At 38.4% G+C, this 26,500-nt stretch overlaps 1 protein-coding gene across 1 annotated transcript in view; it reads left to right on the top strand.

Moving 5' to 3' along the window:
* The window catches only part of SCUBE1 (signal peptide, CUB domain and EGF like domain containing 1), a 210,512-nt gene that overhangs the window by 9,677 nt on the left and 174,335 nt on the right, over positions 1-26,500 (top strand). Inside the window, exon 3 of the mRNA XM_049822270.1 lies at positions 22,930-23,058. Coding sequence (XP_049678227.1) covers positions 22,930-23,058 — 129 coding nt within the window. The remainder of the gene's footprint in view (positions 1-22,929; positions 23,059-26,500) is intronic.

The raw sequence follows: 26,500 nt of genomic DNA, 5'->3' as shown, positions 1-26,500 counted from the left end.
TATTATCACTATATCCATAGTCTTACTGCTACTGCTTACAAGAAGGTGCTCTGGAAGGTTGGTTTGGTCAAATCCAATAATAATATCTACTAATAATATCCCACTACATATATGTCAGAGGAACAAAGGATTTTCTGAATAGCTCTATGTTCTTGTGTTGAGTTTTTTCCCCCCTGAAAACACGACAAATATCTACACCCTTTGTCTGCCTGTTCTGAAAAGCTGCAGGAAGATGGAATGTGAACATTTTTCATAAATATTGTTTCATCCTTTGTTCATATCCTTATTCTAATTTTATTTTCTGTATAACCATTTTGTGACTTGATCTCAGTTTAGTGCTTGAGAATTTGACACTGATGTAATTACCTTTGAACTGGTTGTCCAGTAATCTTGAGGCCTGTAGTGAATACTAGGTACTGAAGCTACTGTGCTTTCTAGTTTTACAGTTACCTTAAGAGATGGCATTAATGTCATGTGTTGAATTTCATGTCACCCTTCCATAATGGCTGTGTTCTGGATGAGATCTCTTGCTACAAGTCTGTGATGCTGGTTTTGTCCTCTTGGCTTGCAGCAGCCCATCAAAGCACAAAGGAAGAGATACTCTACCACCTCCCAGTTTTGTGGTCATTTTTATTTCAGGGTCAAATCTTCCTTCCCAGTTTTATTCACATGGATTATAGCTTTAATCTGAGTGAGCCATTGTGCTGATTTCACTGAAAGCAGCTTCCAGAATAAGGCAGTAGATGTTGTCAAAAAATGGTGGAGGGAGAATGTAAATGAGCTTCTTTGATTTGAGCTAGTAAGAACTTCCCCCCTCCCCCCCCCCCCCCCCAAATCCTACTCATTGGATTGGGTAACTTGATGCGTCTTTTTTGGTTTAGGCTGATAAAAGTGTTTCCCAGAATCCAATTTTGAGGTCTTCTATATCTGTGGTGTTTGTTTGTTTGTTTTTAATTGTCTGGTACCATTTAATACTCGATTCCCAGCTTGCCAGTTTTCTGAATTACTTCAAGGAATGGAGTTCTTAGGGGATGGAGAAGAAGTAGCAAGCAAGAAAATACTCCTGAGAACATTCTGTAATAAAACAGAAGTTTGTTACAGCCTAAGTGAATTAACAAATTATGATACCTTTTTCTTTTCTCCTTCATGCTTCTTCTATTCCTTGAGTAGGACTTTTGTTTTGGCCAGGGTTGAGCCTTGTTTTTATTTTGTTATTAATTTATTTACTCAGATTACTGTCTTTTTCTGACTTTGTTCAGCAGTTTGTCCAATAAAACCAGAATATCCCTTAGCTGGGATGACATGACTCGTTTAACTGCTCACAGTGCCATCAGTCCCCGTGTGTCACACACCCTGTTGTTTTCTCTGCTCCCTTTGCTCCCTTTTCTTCCCCACCCTGTCCTACCTCTCAGAGCTACTTTTTGGCAGTCCATAATGCTGCTTCAGTGAAGAGCTTGCCCGGTGGTCCAGTTTGGAAATCTTCCATTTTTACTTAGAAAAAGAACATTTGCTCCAATTTCTTTCCCCCCACCCTCCTCCAGAAGTGCTTCTTGGATACAAATATGACTATATTTTGCATAAACAAATACCATGCCACTAGAAATATTGCCTCATTCTTCAGCAGCATTACATGTTAATTCTCAATTTTTTTCCAAGGACACTTCTTTAAACAGTTGATAAGCTCCATGTCTGCTGGATGGTCTGTGGGTACTCTGGGAACTTATAAATATATGTATAAAATTTCATCAGTCTCAACAGTTGCTAAGCTGCAGAACCCAGGGTGGCCTCCTGTGGTGATGTAAACTTGGTATTTAGAAGGAACTTCTCCTTTCCCCCAAATACACAGTGTAAATTATGTGCCAGGAAAATTATAATAAAATGAAGGAGCATAAATAGAATGTACTAAACTCAATATGTAAGAGTCTGTCCTTCTTTTGTCTTCATTCTTTATACATCTGCCAGACACTGCCCTGTTTTCCATGTTTTCCCACCTGTCACCTTTACTTCTGGTGCAGTCCTCTTTCTTTGCAGTCTTCGTTATGTTGTCGTGTATATTCTGTTATGCAGCTGTTTCTTAACCTTGTCATTCCCTACTGCAAATCCTACTTCTCTTTCTTTTGTCTTCTCCTAGTGTATTTTCACCTGCTCCTTTCTTATTTTATTCAATTTTTCTTCCCTTGTCCTCTCTCAGTGGCTTATTGTAGTTACAACAGTATTATTCTGAGAGCTAGTGTCCCACAGCAAGACCTCTGGGACTGGAGAGCTGGTAGCTGCAAGCTCTGAGGACCCCTTATCGGTCCCTTCTCTTGAGTTCTGTCTTCAGGTCAAAGCAGCTCCCACCAGCTCTGAATTTTCCTTTCTTCTTCCTTTTTTTCCACCTCTTTCCTGGCCCCCCCCACCAGCTCAGAGTTCACTGTCCCTCAACACATTCCTCACTGTTGCCACCCCTGCAGACCCATGGATCTTTCCTCACATGGCTGGCTGGAAAGACATCTTTGCATGGCTATTTGCCATCACTTGTCAGCTCCCATTGATTATGGGGACTGTCCTCATGTGTGCCCATTGCACTACCAAAATACACATTCTTTGTTCTGAGGCACAACGTAAGCTAATGCATGACGTGGTCAGGGAGCCTCTGGTTGGATGATGACAGGGCAGTTGGGGAACGTGACCTTCTGCTACTTCCCTAACCCTTGCCCAAATAAACTCCACTAATGTGGCTTTTGTGTCCTCTGCATTTGAGCCAGGTAGCATCCACTCTGATGCTGTTGGGACACTGTGGAGGTAATGGGAATCATGGATGGTGCATACAGTCTCTGTACCTGTGGAAGAGGATGATGGATATGATCTCTGTACCCATGGTACTAGTCCAACCCCATTCTAGACCAGGACAGCTGGGAGCCTTGACTAAAGGGCAGGTTTGACCAAGCCTCAGGTAGCCCTGGGATGGAGGATGTATGGCAGGAGAAATGTATGTACAGTCCGGTCGAAAAAGGAGTAATACTTCCTCAATGCACTGATTTAGGAAGTTCCTGTTTGCTTGGTCGTGCTTTTTTGTTGCAATGGGACAATTGATGTGGGGCTATGCTGTGAGGAATATCACTGAAATTATCTCCCCAAAAATGCAAGAAAAACCAAAGGATTACAGTATGGCCCTATAAGCAGTTCTGCACTGAAAAGGCAATGAACTGGGGTATAGAGGCTGAAATACATGGCAGGGAGAAGGTGGTGGTGGACAAGGTGAATAGATTTCCTCATCTGGTTTAGTTTCTGGAGCCATTGTGTTGTGAAACTACAGCCTGAGGCTGAAAAAACACCAACCAAGAAGGACATTTTGGAAACTTTAGTCACCTAAATTTCAGCAGATGCCTGCTGAACTTGAGAATTTATTTGATTGTGATTTTTTTTTCCCCAATAATATTTTAAATGGTTATTTTTTGTTTGGTGAATTTTCAGCTGTAATTTGGCCAGCTTTTTCTGTACCAAGAAATCTACTGAAAGGTGGCTCCCTGCCTCCTTAACAGGAAACAAAATCTGAGAACATTAAATCTGGTCAAGTATTGTGGGGAGATTTTTTAGACATAGTAAAGTAGTGAATTTTCCATATAATCACTTTAGAAAAAAGCCAACTTTCTAGGTTTTTTTCTTTGTTTGTTTTAGTATGTATGTATTTGTTTTAAATTTCAGCTGAAAAAAAGACCTGCTTTAAAGCAGATACCTTGCATGAAAACTAGCCCATACATAAATGTTTGGCAGAGTTATAAGAAACTGAAGATAGGGTCTGACAGACCCCCTTGAAATTTCAGGACTTTTCTACACATTTAAGATGCTCAGCAAAAGGAATACAATCACATTACAGTTTGAAGAGTTGTTTTGTTCAAATGCCTTGATTCATCAGAGTACTTGAGCATGTGCTTAACCTTAAGAAGTTGTTACCATTTAAAGTAATTCTGTTTAAGTGCTTTATTAAATTGAAGATATTGTCTTATTTTACTTTATAGTGCTCCTTCTCTGGAGCTGTAGAAGATCACAGTTTTTCCCTCAGTGACTAAGGAATAGGAAAAAAAAAAAAAAGGTCTGGATCATTTAATAAGCTGATGTAAGACCTTCATCTTGCAGGTGCTTTAGACCTGAACTTACATGAGCAGTTTGCCTGGTGCTGTAGGCCCCATAGATAACATACCAAATTCAAGACCATGCTTTCACAGCTACTGATGATGTTTTACAGTACAGCCACCAAAGACAAAATTATTAAATAGACAAAATGACCTTCATATCATTCTGATTCCTATAATCAATTTATTAAGCAGATGATCTGTTCTCTCAGAAATATAAAAGCCAATTTTCATTTACTCTCTCAGCTTGAGATTGCTAAACTCTGCATACCATTGTTCCCATGCTTTGGACTGCATGAACTGTCAGTCCTTATGTTTAACAAGGCATCGTGCTTGCAGAACGTAAAAAATTTAACGGGGGGGGGGGGGGGGGGGGAAGTGATGCATCATGCTGGTTTGGTGATTATTAATGTTCTCAGAGTGAGGGTGTTGCTGCAGAATGTGCTTTAGAGACCAGAGAATGGGAACCTCTGCAGGAGTAGTTACTTGTTAGATGTACTATTGCTGAAAATACTACAGGATGTAGCTGCTGTGCATTCTAGTTCTTGCTATTGTCAGAGGGAAACTACACTGAAGTGCCTTTGTTCTGATTTCATTATCTGGAAGCAGAGGCTACATTCAAAACTTTCAGGCAAGTTGTCTCCCTGTTACAGTGAAAAAGTGGTGGAAGCAAGTGGGTGTTTACATTGATGAGTGGGAGCACAGGTAATGCACATCTAAATTGTTTGGCAGCATGTAGGTAGGAGAAATTTGATATCTGACTTCATACCTCTAGAGATGTTAGTGTCTTTACTGAGTAGAGTTGTGCCTTTATTCTTTTCGCACTTTTCTGTTTGCTAAGCTTTCTTGGAAAAGGATTCCATGAAAACTGTGACTTGGAGATATGCCTATATTTTTATCTTAACTTTAAAGCACCAAAGTCTGACTTTATTTAGGAGTTTCCATTTTTCTGATGCATTCCAACCTGTCTAAAGATGAATATGATCGAAGTTCCTCTTTCCATCTCCTTCCCCCCCATGCGCCACTTTTCTCTTAAACCAGCCCAATTATTGCTTGCACAGTGGTAGAGTTCATCTTAATACTGGTCTCGGTATACCACACACTGGAAAGGCAGGTGCTCCGAACTGATTGCTCCTGCTTCTGACTGTGATAGGGTTTTCTCAAGGGCTGTCACAGAGGCTTTGTCTGCATGGGCACACCAGGGAAAGGCAGTCTCGCTTGGCCTGTGTTGCAGACTGACCCAAAGCCATGAGAGTGCTTCACTAGGGAGGCTAACTGTGAACTATCTGGCTACTAGAGGGCAGACACAAGTGGAACCCTGTGGCTTTTGCTTGGCTTGAATTCCTAGGAAAGCGAATTTACCTCTGTTCAGACTGGAGTGTGTAGACGTATTCAGAGTGCAAGGAATAAATCGGGGAAAGAGGACTGCCGGAATTACTCTGACCTGTGACTGTTTTGACTTGTAAGAGTGAGCCAGGGAATGAGTATAAGGCAGGAATAGACAACCTCCGCCTGTTTTCCTGAAATAAAAACCTGAAGGTTGGGTATAGTCTGTTTCATGAGGTATAGATTGTTTCATTCTGTGACAATGGAAGCAGCTTATTCTGTGTATGCACAGTTTTACATTTAAGGATATTATGGCTTCAGAATGGAAGAACTTCTCTATTACAGTTCTCTCAAAAACCTTTAACAATGAAAACACCCCCCTTAAATTGTTGTTTATAGTATGATTAACTATTCCAGTTGACTAGGAAACAACTTTTTTTGTGATATGGATAAAATCCAAGGTGTTGTCACTTAAAAGTGACTGTTAACATAAAACTTAAGCCTATATAAAAATGATTTCTCTTCTTTATGCTTCTGGCATTTTGCATCCTTTCACTGTTTATGTTTTGAAATCTTTTTAAAATTCTTTTTCTTGAGGGAAGTGTGAGAATGGCATTATAAAAAAAAATAATCAGTTGACTGCATCACATGTGGTCTTATGAAGCAAAACCCAAAAGCTTTAGTGTTTATTCTGAATAAGGAATACACACAGATCTATTCAGGATAACAACAGTGATTGCATCCATTTTCTATAACAGCTTATTGACGTAATTTACTTTGAGTTAATACAAAAATTTCCAATGCACATTTCTGAGTGCTTTCACTGGACTTGGTTGCACAAAGTGAGTGCATACGCATATATGAATACCTATGTGTGCCCACATTCCTTCAGAAAACCCTTATTATAGTATATCATTATAATATATTTAAGTATCCTGAGGAATTCCATCTTGTAAATTTGCATGTTAGCCTGTATCTGAGTAGAACAGAGTTACTAGAATATGTTCCTGTACTGCTTATTCTGAAAGGCCTTTAGTCATTACCATTTTAATATTGATGTTATGATTAGGCAATGGTGGTAATTTTTAGGTGTTTTTAAGACAAGTAATTTGGTGATCTGTATGGAAGGTAACAGGCAGTTGCTGTAGCCTACTCCGCAATGGTAAGACAACCAGTCCTTATCCTGCATAGGATAGCATGATATAATTGCCTGAGTTAGCAAGAGGCTGGACTCAAGGGATGGAGGCCCGAAAGGGATGCTTTCTGGAAGGACTAGCATGTTTCTGTTAACGTTGCATTCATTAAGGAAAGTCCCAGTGCTTGTAATTGTGAAGCCACGTGAACCATCCTGTTTACACACAGCATATTCTGTAAGTGTCGTCTTTAATGAAAAGGACAGCCTGGTGTCTTGATCACGTTATCCGATTTATATAGGCAAGATTTGTGTGCTTGGGGGGAGTCCTGAACAGTCCAGAAAACATATGAGAGGTTTGCTGTTTGGGTGTGTTAACAGAGGGTCCTGCTGCATGAGGGCTCTACCACGTCTGGGCCGGGTATGTGGGTGTGTGTCATGTCCGCAGAAATACAGGCCTCAAGCTTGCTCAGCTCATTTTGCTTGAACTTGCTAAAATAACTTGATCTCAAAGATGAGACCAAGCATGAAGAATTTCAGTCTTTGGAGAAGCTGTGAAAATGGGAAGTGGCAGGTGAGGTGGGAGTGCTTTGAAAGGTGGTTTATATAAGTAATACAAATCATAGTATACTTCTACCTTTACCTGTCAGAAGTACACACAACATATGCGCTTAAGACCATTACACCAACTATGAACACAACTATCAAAAGGGAGAAAGATGCTACTGAGCAGTTTACTACATACTTTTCTTACTGAACTATGTAAAATTAAGGGAGAAAAGCCATGATAGGAGCAAACTTTATATTGTATTTATAAAATTACAAAATCTATATCTCATTTTTTTTGTTTTTAATTATGCACAGTAAGCTGTAACATACAAACATATAACAATGTTATGTTCCACTGAAAATCTAGTTTACCCATGGATTCTTCTTTAGTAAACTTTATGATCAACAAGGAAGTATAAAACTTAAGGGAAATACATGTCTTCTGGTCTGAATTAGTCACTGACATGGTCTTTTCTATTATAGTATTTGAAACAGGAGGGAGTGCTTTAAATGCTTCAACCCATTTAACCTTAATTGCTCAGTTTTAATAGACATTTGCTAACTAAAGGAACCAAATTATAGCTTGAATTAGGCCTTACTAATCTTAATTAAAAGCTCTACTTTATAATCGGAAACAGCCTATGTTTAAAACAGTAAGCCTTTCTTAAATGGCTTATTTTAAAATGCTAAGGTCCTTTTGATTATAATTGTTTAGACTGAATACGGGTAACCATTATTCTCCTATATATTGCACTTAATTAAAAATATCTCCTCCATGTGGTTTTGTGCCTTCTGCTGGCTGTAAAATTGTTTGGCTGGTGGGGGGTGGGATTACTTTACTTTTCCTGTGGTAATTTGAAAACATGTTGCTGCCCTTTGTTTTGAAAGTTTTCTGGGGTCACAAGTTACAAAATTAACATGTGTATCAATACAAACATTAGCTTCCTGCATTTCTCTATCCTCAAGTGAACACTTGTCAGTCGCTTCAATTAATTGGTGTATGAGGCATATAATTACAACCATTAATAACACGTCCTGTAATTCATTTAGTTTAACATTTAGATTGTGCTTAGACAGCTGATTATGGGCTTTACATTGCATGTCTTCCTGAGACCTAACTTCCAGTAAAAATAAAGTCTGTTACATTGGGAGGGATGCCCTGGCTCTATCTATTGAGCACTTGGTATACTGGTAGAATGTCTGTTCATTTCAGGGGTATCTGAAGAGGACAAAGGGTGGATTTCATCTGTCCAAATATGGATCTCAGTAGTACAGATCAGTACACTTAAGCTGTTTGCCTTGCTTTGCCTTTATAGTTGATGGAGAGAAATAGGAATTTCCTTAATGCAGTTCGCCTTGGATTACGGGAGACAAAAATAGGTCAGATAAATCATGTCCTGAAAATAACAATCTCTTTCTAACACAGATGTGGACATGTACAATGTAAGCGTATAAAGTTGGATGAGGTGTATCTGGGCCAAAAAGCCTGCAGCTGTGAGATTCAAAGTCCATTGAAATTAATAGAAACTATTCTGTACTTAATTGTGCTTTGAATTTAACCAGGACAGGGGATTTTTAAGTTGCTGTATTATCATTTGATCCTTATGAAATTCATCCTCCCAGTCTCAGTTTTACATTTTTTATTTTTGGCTTGGCAGCTAACAACATCTTCAGAATGACTGGCCTTCCCACTTTTCTGAAAATGAGACTTTGTTAAGGAGAATCTCAAGTCATTTGTGAAAAATGAATAGGTACTTTGAAAAGCTTGACCTGGATGTTTAACCTAACTTTAGATGGTTACCTTGTTAAACCAGGTGCCATGGATAAACACCCATAACCCTATTATTTCATTTTGAGCCTTTTACGGAGGGTGAAGTCCTGTATTAATCATGGGTGAGTTAGTTAGTCAGGCCTTGGTGCCCTGTTTTCAATGGATAACCAAGGATATTGTAATGTGTTCTTTCCCAGACTGTTTATATATCTTAGAAATACAATGAATTTACACCAGATACAGCCTTAAAAGAGGGATTGTCTAGAAAGATGGGAAAGAGGAAGGAGAAATATGGGAAATTCATAAAAATATTTCAAAAAGTGACTTCTCTAATCTTTAGTTTTATATTGGATGTACTGTCCATTTTTAAAAAAAACAGACTGTTTATTGGGTTGTTAGTGAAGTCTTTAGTCAAGAGATTGCTGCATTTTGTTTATATGTGCATAATAAAATATCATTGCTGTAAAAGGCATCTCATGAGAAATCATCTAAATGAGAGTGTTGGGAATAACTCTACAGGACTAAACAAATATTTATATAAACTTACCCACTTTTATCCCTCTACTATTGGAAGGAGGGCAGTACAATTAGACTGCCTTTGCTTTTTACGGCACATTCTGTCAAATGCATATTACTATTTGAATACTGCACAGAAGTTGTAGGCATTCTTTGGTTCTTTTTACCTAACATTCTCCCCAACGTAACAAACAAATTTAATTACATAAAATTACAAAAGGAAAATTTCCAGGCTATGAATATGAGCTCTCTTCAATTTTCAGCAAATGTCCATGTTACTATTTCCGTATCTGCAGTTTCATTCTTTTTTCACTGAATAGCATTAACAATGCTGGAAGCTGTGTGTGCTTTCTAGTACAGGACATTTGAACATTGGAGCAGAAATGTCTAATTTCTTGGCAGAGCCAAGACGGTATCTGTTTGCTCTATCTGTCTTTCATGTCCAAACATCAGATGTGAGCAGAGCTTATAATTGAAAATATTTGATGATTCTCAGGTCAGCAATGGTGGTTTTCATATTTGGATTTTAAATTTCATCCTTACCACTTTTCCTGGATTTTCCTCACTATGAAATAGGTGTTTGTACAGCCTGCCCTGGCCTCATCTAATGCTTACCCCCTGTGTGCCAGGCAAAGGGGAGTGTGTAACTTCATTAGTTTCTGTTCAGAGAGTCCCTGCTCTTGCTTACTTCTCTAGTGGCCAAAGAGTCCAGGCAATGTTTTGAAGAGTCTCTAAAGGATAATGGTAGAAAGGCTGATGGGTTCCATGCTGGTGTCCGCTATCTGTAGATCTGTGTTTCTGCTGGACAGTTGTTACACACCCACAGGTCAAAAACCAAAGCCTGCTTACCACTGGTTTTCAGTTTTTCTCTATTACTACTTGTCTTTGGTGATAAATAGAACTCTGGCTCACAAGACCAGTTTATGCATGGCTTTTTGGAAGACTAAGGAGAGCCTACATTGTAACTGATGAACTCTTCATGAATAGAATTTTAGAATTGTCAGCATGTATCAGTAGGACAGGTTTCCCTGTTTCAGGAATGAAAAGCTTGAATCCAAAAATTACATTAATGTAATATTTATTTGAAAATAAAGCCCTCTTGCATTGGTCTACTACAACAGCATCTAGGGCTTCTTATTGATACTGGCAAGGGCCGTGCTTTCAAAGAATGGAAAATATTCAGTCTGTATACCCAAACAAAATTACATGGCAGGTTCTTTACACATTGTAGAGATAGAATTGTTAAGATGCTGAGAGGCTGTGCCAGAATTCTGAGTTATGCAGCAAAATTGCCACATTTTTTGGCATCTTGGAAGTAATTCCACATTTCATTATTATACAGTTCCCAAATCCACTGAATTCTGATTGAGACAACTGTTAGAGCTGTGAACTGTTTCAGACAGTGCTTTGTGTGCACTCTCATTTAGGGTATTATGTTTATTATCACAGGTTTAATAAGGTTTAACTTACTGAAAGTTGAGATTCTGAAACACAATTCTGTGACAAGTTGAATTTGTCATTAGAGGAACAAAATGAGAACTCATCATCTTCAGCTCTCACATAGTAACAAAATCTGTAGCCTAGTAACTTTTTTACCTTCTAGACAGTGCACAAAGCTGAAGGGTGCTGGACAAAAATGAGTTGGAACATTTTGTAAGACTATCTCAGATTTTTTAAAAAAATCTTGTAAATCTTTGATCTAATTTCTATTCAGTTCAGTCTTCTCAGATCTTTTTGAAGCAAATGTATCAAGCTCATGAAGGAGACATTTCTCTTAAATGTAGGGTCATCTCAACTAATTTTACTCAGTTTGTTTGCTAAAGATGCTAAGTACCCACAGCTTTGCAAGGGACTCCTAAGAAAAATGAATACTTACCGCTCTCCTGAAAACATAAATTATATACAGATAATGCATCTTTATCTAGGCTGGAGCACTGAAATAGTTTTTAAGCAGACTTACTATCAGTGCACAACACCATAGAAAAGAGAAGGAAAATATGAAATCCCCAGTACTATCGCCTGGATATGAAAAGTGAGATGTAAAATGGTTGATATTGGAAATTGGGCAACATGCTGGTATTAATATATTACTCTTGCTGAAGTTACTCTGGAGTCTTAATTACCATGAGGTGTGAGAAACTTTTATTTCCTTGAGTTTTAATGAATGACCCATTTTTCAGTACATTCCATGTGTGTTATAGCTGTTTTACAATCATGTGGACCTTCCTAGTCCAGATAAACACTTCTGTAGTTGGAAAAACTATTTATGGCAAAAAAACCCATAATGATCTTGAAACAAAGGATGTGTGCTTTGATAATCCAAGTTATCCTCCAGTCAGCTGGTATTTAATAGGTTAGGAGTTACAGTCTTCATACTTATAAAGAACTTAGAGTGGCCGTCCTTACAGGCTGCTCTTTGCTGTTCTCTGCAAACCAAAATGCTGGGAGGTCTTCACTGCACAAAGGATGCTGTTGAGGAACTGTATGAATTTATCTACATTCGGGGAACAGGTGACAAAATAATAAGCAGAGTTGGTTTCTTGGGCTCCAAAACTATTCCATCTGGCATTGTCAGGGGACACAAATCCATGGATCCCCTGTGTATCATGTTTAGAAGTAGTGACATGACTTTAGTAAACGTTGAAATGAAAGGCAGCCCTGAACAGGTCATTTGAGTATGTGCAATGATTTTCTCATGGCAGTGTACAACAGTGTACATAATGCAGAGTTGCTCTGCTCATAGATATAGAAGTTGTATGGTACTCTCGTGGGAGTTTTTGTAGGCTAGTAAAATTAATGTCTGATGTGTGTCCCATATGAAGTAGGAAGTTTGACCAAGTAATGCAGGATGACAGGAAGCCCTACATTTTACAAATCCTACATGATATAAATGATATTATATTTCCCAAGTGGTTAACCAGCACAGCAGACCTGTTCTCAGTCAGGAGTCTGCAGTAGAGCGTTCTCAGCCAGGGGCCTGCAGTAGCGCAAAGACTACTGCTAGAGCACATGTAGAAAAAATAGTTTGAAAAGGTAAGCCTGATGTCAGAAGACGTAAATTTGCTATACCGGGATTTGCACCTCTGCTGCAAAAACATAACCATTCCTCATATCCAAGAAGGTTGAAAACCACTACAGTATAGCCTCTCATACTGTTTTGGCCTTAGCTATCTCAGCCTGAAACTGAAGTAGTGTTAATCTGCTAGGGACTAATGAAGCACATGCTACATGATATCAAGAAATCTCGTTCTGAGATGAACAAGAAGGAGTAGCCACCTTCTGTTCTCCCACATGAAGGGCCACAGAAAATAAGTTAGTACTCATCCACTGATGGGTAATAAGGAAATTTATTTCAGAATTGACGCTTAGGATTGTTTCCTTTTGTCAATGGACAGAAATTTAAAAATGAAATGCAAAGGAAGTTTGGAGGTACCCAATCTGAGAATGAGGGAGATGCCTACAGGGGCTGGAAAAAAATTAGGCGAATGTTGTCTGTATCTGTGAGCTAGTTTCACTGTTTTAAACTTCTCCCTCAAAGGTTTTAGATGCATATTTCAATTTAAAGATCTAGGAATAACCTCCTGCCATGACTTACTGAAGCGATAATCATTAGGATGCATGCACACCAGTTGTGGCAGTAAGGCATACAAAAGTATTCTCCCATTAGATCTCCAGAACTTGCAAGATTAGATGTGGAATCAAACATTTCCCGTTATATTAAAAGAGGGAATTGTCGTGGAAATGGCTGTGATTTAGAAGTGGTGGGAAAAATGCTGTCAAATGTCATGTTTCACGTTCATAACAGCTTGTGAACAGGAAATCTCTCTGCTTGAGCTTGTCGGGCATGGCAGCTACTAAATAAAGACAGACTCTAAAACTGTTATGTGCTCTGCAGGTATCCATCTTTATTTGGGTATCTCACTTGCAGTTCAAAGAACTTGTAGCCAATCTGTTTAAATATCAATTAAGAAAAATGTCAAACCATAACAAACTCTAATCAAGGGTTCAAGATGCATAATGCAGGATAACAATAATTTTGGTTTTATCTAGAAAAATACTGTGTTAAAACATGAATGGAGCTGGAATGGTCCCAGGGAAGTTTCCAATGTGCTGGTTGAGATGGCAAGTGTCACATAGCGATAATATTCAGGTATATGAATATATATATATGAATATATAAAATTTATATATTCATATATAAAATATATTGTTCCCCAGGGAAAAAACCCCTCCTTAATTATTTTTTTCCATAAATGACTGTAGCTGTCCAAAGGTTTTAGACCCCTGAAAGGTACTCTAGGTAAAAAACAGTATCTAAACCTAGTGTTAATGTGGTAGACTTGTCAATTAAGCAGTCAAAAATTCTGTAAGGTCCTAAACAAAGAGTAGTCCATGTCATTTATTTAATCTCCTCTCCATTCCTGCTCCTGGAGTGTTATGTATGCCATCATAAAGAGTATTTGGGCAGCTGGCAAATTGCACCAAGTGCATGCAGAATCTCAGCTTTCAGTTTCTGTATTCTTTTTTTAATATTTGTTTAGTATTTTTTATTCCCCTGTACTTCAGTGATAACTTTCTATTGGCAAAGTACATCTACACTGAAGCAGTAATACCTGCCTCAAACTGGAGGCATCCTGAGAGAATGAATCAAAGGGGTGAATTCTCTTGTCTGTTGTCAGTTTGATTGGCATATCAATGTCCAGCCATTAAAAAATGTTCTCCTAACTTTTTGAACTAGGAGTTTAAGCAAAGAGGGAAATGTACAGGAAAGATAACAGAGACAGGAAACTGAGGAAGGGAAGGTGAATTTAAGAAAAATATAAGGAAGGGTGTCTCCAGAGACCGTATTTCTTATCTATGAATGAAGAATGTGATGGTCATTCGCCAAAAATGTAAAATATAATCATTCAGCTACTGCAAAAAAGTTTGGATTTTCACAATCTATTGCCTTGTTTCATTTAACAGTATGTGAGCTGGGTCAGCTGAATTCTGCTTACAGCATTGGGTGCTTGCCACTGTCTAGCCACTAGAGTGTTTAAATGGGACTCTTTAATTCTCCCTTTGTATGATAAACAATATTCGAAGATGATTAACTAAAACTTGCAAAATAACAAGTGCTAAACACGCCTACATTTTTTACAGCTGATAAACTCGGAAGTTCATGTACTCCATTGCCTCCTTTGAGAAGTACTTGTGTGTCTGAAAGCTTGTCTGTTTTTTCCCGAGCAGTGAAGGTGACTCTTATAAGGCCACCCTTACTCTGCGACTTGACAATTTGATTCATGCTTGCTGTGATCAGTGTAATAATAGGAAACAAATTCAGATACAGGACAAAATAAGGATCTGCCATAGGTGTCTCTGTGTTTTCTCTAAAATTAGGAGATAATAATTGTGGTCAGAGAAAAAAATTATTAAACAAATAGAAAGTAAAGAAGTCCCATCCTACAGCCAGTGATAAATGGGACGATGTCTCATCTGCTTTCCAAATGCATCCTAAGTGTTTTTAGGCAAGATAGCTCTAAATATGAAGCTGTTCACACTTTAAAAATGCTGTTTAACCAGCTGGACATACCTCTACATAGTTTGGTTTGTATTCCACTTTTTCCCCCCCTTTTCTCAGACAAGTGCTTTAACAAGAATTAAAGCGTGAAGAACTTTGTGATCAGCTGTCACAGAAGAAAAGGAAACAAAACTTCTACAGGATACTTGATGTTTTCTGGAGATTGTATGAAATGGCTTACAGAAAAACACCCCAACAATACCACAGATTGCATCCAAATCATCTCCACTAAGTTGGCATGGCATTTTCATTTTATTGCTGGTTTAATACTGGAAAATAGGGGTTTGTGACATTTTTAAGGAAGTTGTAAAATTGAATTTTTTTTTCCTTTGTGGATGCACTAATGGGAAAAACATTGGAGGGGCAGTACCCATAGTGGAAAGGCTCTTGAGGGATTTACACTGGAAAAACCCTCATGCTGAACAACCTATTGTACCTGTTCTTTTTCCTTTCTCCACAGAGAAACATCAGGCTGCTTTTTCTGATTTTTACCCTATTCCCAGCCTGCTCACCCTTGACCTTGGCTCTCAGAGTAGTCCTAAGGGCTATCAAATTTTACAGTTTTCTTGGGCACAAGCATCTTGAAAACATCATGACAACTTGAAAGCTGTAAAAACTGCACTGTGTGTTCCTCTGATTCATTAGATTGTAACATTTCCAAGGTCGCAGCATCTAAAGAATAAAGATGTTAACATTTATGAGTGAAAAAATAAAGTGTCTCAGGAAGAACCAGATGTAACAAATAATAGATTTTAATTTGTTTTCTCTTATCAAAAAGTGACTTACAAAGCTTTTCATGAGAAGAGATTTTCAGAAACAGAATTCACTGAGGTGAAGGTCAAGGTTTTGTTTGGAGTAGAAAAAAAATGAATTAATTTGATATGTCAATATTTTCTTCATAAAATTTGGGCTTGGAGTAGATGCTGAATTCTGCTATCACAAAACTCACAGAGGGAAACGGTATTTTGCCAGGTCAGGTTGAGTGGGATTCATAACATTGTCCCAGCTGATTCTCCATACATCTAGCTGGGTCAACTCTTGCAAATTTTAAGAGCAGAGCTGAGTGGACTTCAAATAACTTTAAGCATGTGGAAATGTGCTGATGCTAAACTCCTCTTGAGAATCTAATCATTTTAGTATTCTTGCTTGGGTTGAACACTTTCCAGAGAGCTGAACTTCTGGCAAATTTGGCATGCACTTAACTAAAACACTTTAACCTATGTGTGAGCTTTTTTTCTGGTCTTTAGTTCTGGAGCTGGTTCCCTTCTTAAGGAAAGTGCATTTTGGTGTGAGAAATACAATGCCTTAGGTTCCTGTTATCCAGTGTGTGTGTATAACTGCTGAAAGTATATTAAACGTAGAATCTGCCAAAGAAACAGAGTATATCTAAGTATTCCCATGTTGTTTTTATTAATTTTAATGGCTTTTACAGTACCCAAATCCATTCACTAAAAAGAATAAAATGCTAATCTGATTATGATCCAGGACTTGAACTTGTTTGTGTTCTTGTCAGTGCACATGTTACTTCATTTCTGCCTGTTTCCTTAAAAGTGAAGTGCTGCTTGCTCTGAGTTGGAAGTGGAAACAAGAAATTTAAGTGCTGATCCCGTCTCGCGTATCTCTTTGCTGTGAGTCCCAGGAAGCGTCTTCCTGGCTTCGTGAAGCCAATGGCAAAAATGCCTCTTGGCTTTTGTAGGATTGGGATTTCACCTCGGGGCTTTTTACCTTTGCATATTACAAGGTCACTTATTTCCCAAGCATCTGAGATCAAGGTTGCACAAAACTCTGCAGTGATGAAGACAGCTCTGTTCATACTGTAGCTCTATTCTTAACTGTGCAGGATTTGGAACCTAGGGTGGGGCTTTTCTCTTGTATTTTTCTGTGGAAATGAGGATAGCGCGTTAGTCCTAGGAGGAACACTGACCGAAACTCAGTAAAGAATCAGTAAAAATTTTTGAAACCTTTTAAGAGAGAAGCCATAAAAGCGCAAAATATTACCACATGGAAATATGTGTTCCAGCATTTTGCAATGTCCTTTGCTGCATACCAGTTCTGGATAAGCAGGCAACATGCTGCAGCTGCAGAACTGTAATATGACTTTTTTTTAGCAGAAGACTACTGATAATAGAGAATTCTGCAAGTGGTATGCTTTCTCCTCTGTAAGGGGCTAGTAGCAACCTCTCATGGAGTAGGAAGGTAAAAACAGTTTCTTTGCTGGCAAGTTCATAAGGGCAATGTTATTTACTGTCTGCATAATGCCTCTTTGGCAGTATTTTGTTTAAAGCAGCTAGATAAATAGGTAAAGATGAACACCAAAATATTTTTCTCTTCAGATACCAAAAAAAATGTGGATTTATCCATCAAGATACACTTACAAAGACTTTAATGTGTATTTTTCTAGCTATTTTATGGATCCAGCTCCTTTAGGAAATATTCTACATCTCCATAATATACCTGTGTGCCAAGTTTTGGGTTTGGTTCTCTAAATTAGAAGAAATTGATGTGGACAGTCAGCTTCCTTTGGCTATTTATTTTAAAATGTCCAAGCACATAAATTATTCCTTTTAAAATCAATTGGAATTTGTGTTTACTAAATTACCTCCAGAGATTGATTCTTGTTTTATTTTGAACATTTCTTAGCCAAGCTGTATGTGCTCCTGGAAGAGCCGCTTCTCTGTAGGGTGGCCTTGTGAGACTTCTGAGAGTGCCATCCCTTTGTTGCAGAATACACAAATGAAACAAATTTCTAGGATAGTGTCAGTTTCACCAGTAATAATGAAAGAAGAGCCAACCCCAGTATGTATAAGGTAGATACAGGTCCCCTCAGACTAAAAAGAATTAGGTCACTTAAAGAAGACAACTTCAAATTCTTTTTCTATAACTGAAATACAGTGATTGTAAATTACAGCACTTCCTCATGGTAACAAATGCTTGGATTTTCTCAGATACTTGTCTAGTTTGGTTTTTTTTAAGTTCTTGGATGCTTATATAATAATTGTAGTCTCATCCAGTATGTACCCTTTAAGTAACACCACTGCTCATTGAGGAGGACAACAACAGAGCATCACAGTGCTGTGTTCCTTAGGGCTGCTGAAAGAGTTATTTCCGGGCTATAACAAAAAGATTCACCTTTGCTTTACAGAAGGAATTATGATGTAGTTTCCAAGCTTCTTTCGCCTTGGCAAATAGCTGAACCAGTACAGTTACTAGTATACCCAAGTAAACAAGCTTCTTTTTATCTCGTTTTTTCCTGATAATTTTTTCCTTTAAAACGTTTGAAAGAAGCAGTGGATTTTGGAGATTTCCCAAGCCAGTTCCAGAAAGAGATGGTCAAAACTATCTCGCCAACACCTGAGGATGTGGTTGTTTACGCCCAGCTCTGGCATTGGGAGTTGCTGTCTCATCTGAACACAGTAAGCCCAAACAGGTTCTTGGCAGACTATGTCGTTATTATAAATGGCCCTACGCTGTCTTAATCATTTTGGTGCATTGAATTTTTTTCCAGGGCTCCTTAATTGCTGCCATTGTAATACCCATATGAAATTAATTCCTCTGAGAGAGGAAATTACGATACTTTTTTAAGGTCTTTTCTTCACTAAACTCTCCAAGAGTTGCCTGTCAACACAGCCAGAATTTACTGGAGTGAAAACTTTGTAAATATTTTGCCAGTTTAGGTAAAACTTTAGGTTTCCCATTGAGAGCTAGATTGCGGTAAACCTTGCTAATTCAATGGTATATGCATCTGCATCTAGCACAGCAATTCTGTGGTTCGATTGCAACATTTCTGTTTCTCTTGTTTCATTTTTGTGTTATGGTAATTCATTCATGATGAAAGACAGTATTGAGTGATCAAACACTAAAAATGTTAAGGGCAAAACTTGAAGCTACAAAATTAGTGGGAAGAGTTAACTTTCTGAGTTAGAGGTGTTTGGAGTCAAGAGTTTGATTAACACCCAATTCTATCAATTACAGGAAAAAAAAGAATAATAGGATATGACCTAACAAAAAGGAAATGAACATAGCTGGCCCCTGCAAATTGTGAGTTTTACAATAGATAAAATTAAGAACAAGCCTGCAGGTTTTATGTGTTTGAATGTACTCCTATTGCTTTTATCGCTATATTAAGTTTACTAAGGAAGCCATATCCTGCCATGTCAGATGTAATATTCTGCCCATAAATTACAGTTGTTTAGGACTTTCTTTAAAGAATGCTTCAGTGAATGTCCTCCTCCAGATACATGAGAAGAAAAGATGGGGCGGTGTTTGCATGGTTTGCAGGCACGTTGTCTGCTTTTCTCTTGATGCAGCTGGAGCTTGAAAAAAGTTCAACATTTGGATTTTGCACACTTTGTGCATGCTTTTGGTGGGGTTTTTGTTTGTTTGGTTTTGTTTTAAAAAATAAAGTGTTAAATTCACCAGTCTTATCCCCTTGGTGTTTTACTAGCCATACTGGAGATAGAAATTCCAGTCAGCCTGCCAGGTGAAGTCTCTTAAAAAGCAATGTGGTTTTGGAGGGGAAAGAAACATTAAAAACCCCACAACATGTCTCTTAAAAATAGGTAGAATGTTTGGCTCCACTCCTAGTTTTGTACAGCTCCTGGGGTACAAAAGGGAGAAGTAATCTTCTAATCCTTTTGCAAAATTTAATGTAACTGGAACTCCTTGAGAGAGAAGGATGAAAAGAATCTGTTCCTTTTGTTATTTTCCTGGTTTATATATCTGTTAGATTACCCTTTCTGGAACTTAAGTATTTGTATTACATCAGCACCTTGTGCTGCTAATCACAGTACAGCTTTTTAGAAATAAGTATTATATAAGGGGTAGACATTTAACAGGCTTCACAATTCTTTGATTTTTGTGCCTTTTGAAGGCTCTCCCATCACTTATTTAAACAAATAGTCCTATTTGATTCATTGTTCAAAAAAAGGGAATTAATTGATCAGCCCTAGGCAGTCTGATGCTGAATAACATAACAACTGATAAAACTTTCTTCTGAGTTCCCTCTTATGAAGAAACTCGGTGTCCTGGTTTTGGCTGGGATAGAGTTAATTTTTTTTATAGTAGCTGATATAGTGTTATGTTTTGGATTTAGTATGAGAACAATGTTGATAACACACTGGTGTTTTTAGTTGTTGCTAAGTAGTGTTTATAGTAAGTAGAGGATTTTTCAGCTTCTCATGCCCAGCTAGCAAGAAAGCTGGAGGGGCATGAGAAGTTGGAAGGGGACAGAGCTGGGACAGCTGACCCAAACTGGCCAAAGGGATATTCCATACCGTGTGATGTCATGGTCAGTATATAAAGCTGAGGGAAGAAGAAAGAAGGGGGGACGTTCAGAGTTACGGTGTTTTGTCTTCCCAAGTAACTGTTATGCATGATGGAGCCCTGCTTTCCTGGAGATGGCTGAACACCTGCCTGCTGATGGGAAGTAGTGAATGAATTCCTTGTTTTGCTTTGCTTGCGTGCGCGGCTTTTGCTTTACCTCTTAAACTGTCTTTATCTCAGCCCATGAGTTTTGTTACTTTTACCCTTCTGATTCTCTCCCCCATCCCACTGGGAGGGAGATGAGCGAGCGGCTGTGTGGCGCTTGGTTGCTGGCTGGGGTTAAACCATGACACTCAGTGCTGGATCAAGTTAAGAACACATCTTAAAATGAAGTTACCATTTTTCCTGAGTGTCCTGAAGGAACGTCCAACACACCTGACATCAAAATCAAGTTATGTGCTTTTTGATTATTGAGTTGGCCTGTTAAAACATGGCATTACTGTAGAGGTCTCTTTTTGTCCCTGTAGCCTGAGAATGTTAGGAAGTTTCTGGAAGTATTCATGAATGGTTATGGAAGCTGCAAATATCTGCTAAGTGGAAACCTCACTGGAGAGCTTTGGCAATATGCACCCAAGCACGCTGGGCTGTAAATAAAGGAGAGTGGCTTTTCTGGGACTTTGCACTGCCATGCTGCAGGTTTGTTCGGAATGAGTCCAATATGCAGTAACTGACTTGTTGGTTATTGTTTTCAGGAAAAAACAGATGTATCTTTTTGTTGTCATACTAGACTCCAGAAAGTAGAGCATATCCACAGGCTGTGCTAACTCGGCACTTGTACAACTAATGGATAGAAATTGTTAGTAAAGGATGGGAACTTTCTGAAACAGAGCAGTGGTTGAAAGACTGGGAAGTTTACCTTTAAGCCGCAGGTTGTATTTTTGTTAGGAAGATCCTTTCTCCAGCTTATTTATAGTATTTTTGTGGTACTGAATGCTGAGTTACAAAAAAGCCAACCAGTTTTGCAGATAAAGCCTAATTTGTAATTCCCATTTCAAGCTGCTGAGGAGATTGTAGAAGGGGAACTTCAGAGCTGTTGGAGGGAAGTAGATGGAGACCTGGGCTAGTCTGAGTTTCAGGTAGGTTTCTGGGAGGGGCTGACCTGAGGGGGAAGGCTTGCAAAAAAACTTGGGAGAAGCCTGTCCCTGCTCTTGACAGATTGAGCTTCTCAGAGGATTGTGCAAGGAAGGACAAACCTAGCCAAACTCAATCCAAGGGCCAGAAATGCTGAAAGTATTGAGTGACTGAGTCAGAGCTGGCTTTTCAGAAGAACCTGGTTTTAACAAACTACCTTGCTGTCTTGGGGTTGTGTCTGGGTATGATACCAGGTAGCAAAGCTTTTCCTGGAGTACTTTTAAAAGTAAAAAAAAAAAAAAAAAAGAAAAAGAAAAGGAAAAAAAAAAAAAGGCTGCATGAACATGAATCTAATTCAGAAATATTTCAGCCACCTCTGCAATGGAAGGTATGATTGAAATGTACAGCCAGGGTAGCTCTGATGTACTAACAGGTGATTTTCTAAAAAGATTACTTTATCCATTTATCGTGCACTGTCTAGCTTAGGGACAGTAGCTGGGCTTTTTGGTCTAGCACACCACAGATTTAGAGCTGATAGTTATCAAGCTATGAGGTTGTCTACAATTATTTGTGTATTTTTAGTTGGTTGATGTGGACCACTGAATGATTCGCAGCAGTGACTGTGATGCTGACATTCCATGTGTAAGCCAAGATACAGTCCGTAAAAAGAAGAAAGTTTGCACTTTCTAGAATGAGTGAAGAAGTGATTTTTTGTATGAGGGAAGGAAGATCATAACAGGATTGTTTGTAGTTGAAGCAGAATGCATTTCTGTTATCATGGTACTCTTTGAGATACAGGCCAATGTACAAAAAAAAATAAATAATAATTCTAGCATACCTTCCAAGAATAAAATGTTGGACTTTTTGTTGTTGTTGTTGCAGTAAATGAATTAATACAGAAAATGATAAAAGGACTTAATTTTCAGGGGAGAGGAGGGGCCAAGACACAGACAAAACTGTACCAAGTTATCAATTGTAACTTCATAGAGCTCAGTGGACTGTGGCAGCTTTTTCAGAAATGGCATTTTTCAAGGTTTATTGGACAGAACTACAGCCTTATGTATTGTCAGGAATATACCAGATCTTCCTTGTTCTGAGAATACAATTTTTTGTTAAACAAGGCATGCTTTTCTCTTGTCTTATGCCATATTAATAGCATATTTCATGTAGTTGTTTGTTACAACAAATTCAAAGGTTTAACTCATTGTCTGCACAATTATTTTAAAGACAAAACCAAAAACCTACATTTTAAACATAAAAAATGTACCAAAATCAGGTGTTTCTTTTTAATTTTTGACAACATATCATTGTTTACTGTGATGATACTACAGTTATTTTGGGAAGGAGTGTTCTGTACATTAGCTTGCTGCTTTTCAGTCTTAATGACCCTGATATATTCAGTCAGTAATTCCCTGAGCCATCTGTTGGATGAAATATGCAGTATGAGTATATAGAAAGCTTAGGAACATGCATATATATGAAGACCTTGCTCAGCTGGAGAAATTTTTTCTGTATTCTTAGTATTCTCTTTTTACAAAAGCTTCTTTTTCCTCCTCTTGTGTTTTAGATATCGACGAGTGTGAAAATGACTTCTACAATGGGGGTTGTGTCCATGAGTGTATCAACATTCCAGGCAACTACAGGTGTACATGCTATGATGGGTTCATGTTAGCCCATGATGGCCACAACTGTCTTGGTAAGTAGTGAACGCTGGCAAGAAATTTTCATTTCATGGCTGTGGTAAGAAGGCCTGGTCTGCTTGGCTGCATTTTGTCATCTGGTATGTTTTCAGTAAAGACTTGATCCAGATCACACTGAGTAAGTTCAGACCTGTCCATTGACTCCAATGTGGTTTAGACCAGACCCTTAAAGTTGGCACTCTTAATCCTAACATATTCAAATCAGTTTGCCCATCTGTAACATTGCTAAAAAAACCCGACCTCCAAAGCCTGTGCTGGATGTTTGGGCTTCTTTTTCAAGAAAACTAATCTGTCCCATCCACTTAAATATATTTTTTCTGTTCCTTCCAACTTTTGCAATTCCAGTCATATCTTTAGAGCTCCCCCTCCCCTTTTGTCCCTTTTAGGGTAACATAGCTCTAGGATATGCTGTATGAACATAAACCACAGAATGTTAAAGTGCAAGTGTGATGAAGAAATACTTGGACAATAAAACAGGGCAGAACAAACAGCTACCACTAATAGCTATTTACAAAGGGGAGGGACACAGTCCACTAACTGTACAAAGCTGTGTTCAGAGCAGGATCTTAATTGCTTAAGCAGTCTGAGAATTTTGGGATCTGTTTTTCTGATTCATGTCCATTGCTCTGGTTTAAATAGGTTGGGTTTACCCTGTAAGCTAAAAAAGTGTATGTTTTGTTTTGAAATTTCTTCACACTAGTTCCCTGGAAATAAACTTTGACTGCTATGTCCAGTTTCCCATACCTGCTTACTTGGTAGTCATTTTAGCTAAATCCTAGTGCCTAGGGACTATCTTTCTCAATATTCCCCATATAAATGCAATGGCCAGTGTTTAGTACAGTCCCAAATTCATTTCAAGGTGATGTTTATAAAACAGTGTGGAAAAGCAGGTATTTTCTTCTGTATCATGCAGCACGTTTACTTGGTAAAAACTGAGATTCTTTGCAATAGAAGTCAAGAAATCAGGTAGTGAACCAGAAATAATAAAGTCTAGTAAAACCAGTCTGCACTCACTGAATCTATGGAACAACTAGAATTCCTGAGCAAGGATTTGGTTAGCCTTTCAGTAGATATATTTCCTACTGTGTTCATTTTCAAAGTGAGTAATATTTGTTCAGATGGATTGTATATCCTTACCATTGACAGGATTTTGACTCAAACGTCCAAATTTCATTTGATAGAACAGACTAAATAGATTTATTTGCCTCAATCTGAGATGGTCAAATGATTCATTGTGCAAGAGGTATTTCTTATACAAAGAGCCACCAGCCATTCATTTAAAAAAGAAAGAAAAACTCTACTTATACTAATGTTCATAAATTTCTCTTAATAAAACAGGACATAAACATAATCAAATAGTTCAACTATTTGGAATTCAAATAACTGTGTCTGTACGTTTTTCCAAACCACTTGCTATTTTCAACTTTGTTTCCAAATTATTCCCATAGTAGTAGGGAAAAGCAGGTTAGCAAGTATGAATGGCAAAAGGAGTGACCTGATAAAGGATCAAGAGATATGTGGGATTTTTTTGGACCCCTGCTGTCTGCGTTGTTGCTCTCTGGTCATGAAACATACAGGCTGGATCTACACAGGTAGCCAAGTTTCTAATTTTCTTTTCATTAATTTCTTTTCAGCCACTTGGGGTTTTTTTTGTGGGGAAAAAAAAGGCCTACAATAATATAAACAGGTGGGTACAGTTGAAAGTATTGATCCAAAGCTTGCCAAGAGATCTTCAAGTTTTTTTAGAATCAGTGTCTACCCATATTGATGGTCTACTCTGAGCTGACTTTTTGTGTTACCCCAAAAGTGTTAGGAACCATGTTGCTTCTAGAACAGGTTCAGTGAACAGATGAGTGGGAATAATAGCAAAGGGCTCTCTTTCTCCCGGTGTGCAACTTTGGGACGCTAAAAGAGGTCACAGCTGCCTTTCTAATTTTGAAACCATGGACTGGGGAAGTTTCTGTTCCTCAAACGCAGATTGAGTATTTGCAACTAAAGAATGGTCTTTGATATGTCTCAGTAAAATAGCTGCTTTTACTTAGGGGCACTGAAAAGGGAATCAAGGCACATCCCTCTGTCTCCCTTCCTTAAAATTTGAGTGGGTTTACTGAGGATGAAAGTGTCTGGTTGTAAGGTCTCAGACTGAAGTTTTTATGCTGACAGTGGCCATGCAAATCTTGCTATGACTGCCCGTTGTGTGCAAACTCAGATTTGGGACACCGTTGCTAGAAAAGACAGAACTTCATTTCTCTGCCATCATTTGGTCCCTAGCTGGTTGCTGGTATTACCAGTTATACTGACTGCTGGGATAGCTTCTTTGTGCCCATTAGCAGAGTATCAGTTTTAAAAAGGGGGATGTTACACTCTTTTCCCTCCTGGAGTAGTTGTATTTCCCTTCACTTACATTACTAGAAGTGTGTAAATGCAGTTGGCTGTTTTTAAGAGGATGCAGTGAGGTCTCAAATAAAAACCAAACCCTGTATTTGCACATACAACCTTTTGGAAAATTTTCCCAGCAGGTAAAACTTGATAAATTTATTCCAAAGATATTTGGTTTTTTCCCCTGAGGAAATTAGGTATTGAAAGGAATTAAAGTTTTGATAAGTCCACTGGTTTCCACCTGTTCTTGCTTTTTTGAGAAACCACTTACTTTTCATGGATTTTAAGGAGACAAAGAACTCTTCACAAGATTAGCGACAATGTTTTTCACCTTTCAGTACATTCCTCTACTGATGTATCTTTTTCCTCTCCTCGCACACCCCTTCCACTCCCCCAACCTCTATAGGACTTTAGAGAACTGTCAAGTGAGGATTGCTAGTTAGGTACCATATCATATATTCCATGTATCAAGTTTATGTTCCTCTTAGAAAAGGCATGTAATGTTTGATTAGCATGCTGAAAATGTCTGTGTTCACATTAAGCAGGGCTGTAGTGGATCTTGTATAGAATTATGCCATTTCCATGGAATTTGTAGATGACCCTATAAAACTCGAAGTAGGTTGATTTTGAAAACCCTTCCTGAACCATCTTCTCACATAGCACCATGGATGTGTATGTGCTTGGACAGAAGATTTGCTAGGAGTGACCCAACAACAGACTACACTGTTCCTCCTTCTCCCCCATCCTTTGGCCTTCCAGGCATTACTGTCGGGGTCCATTTTGTCAGCACGTAGGGAGGCAGGCAGCAAGAACTCTTCGGGGACGATTTGACTGCCTAAACATAGGAGCCTCGTGACAGTGAGAACACCCTGGAGCTGGCAGATGTGTGAGATCATAGAGTCGTAGAATATCTCAAGCTGGAGGGGACCCATGAGAATCATTGAGTCCAGAGATCTACAGGAGTAGGTCTGGAGTGTGAGATGGAAGCTAGATGGAATAATATTAGGAATCTAAAATGGCATCTGACTCTGATGTTTAGACAGCTGAATTATTCTCTCA

The sequence above is a fragment of the Accipiter gentilis genome, chromosome 18 (genome assembly GCF_929443795.1).
Source record: "Accipiter gentilis chromosome 18, bAccGen1.1, whole genome shotgun sequence".
NCBI classification, from domain to species: domain Eukaryota; kingdom Metazoa; phylum Chordata; class Aves; order Accipitriformes; family Accipitridae; genus Astur; species Astur gentilis.
Note: the sequence above shows the minus strand (reverse complement) of the source record. Positions and strands in the feature narration are given on the sequence as shown.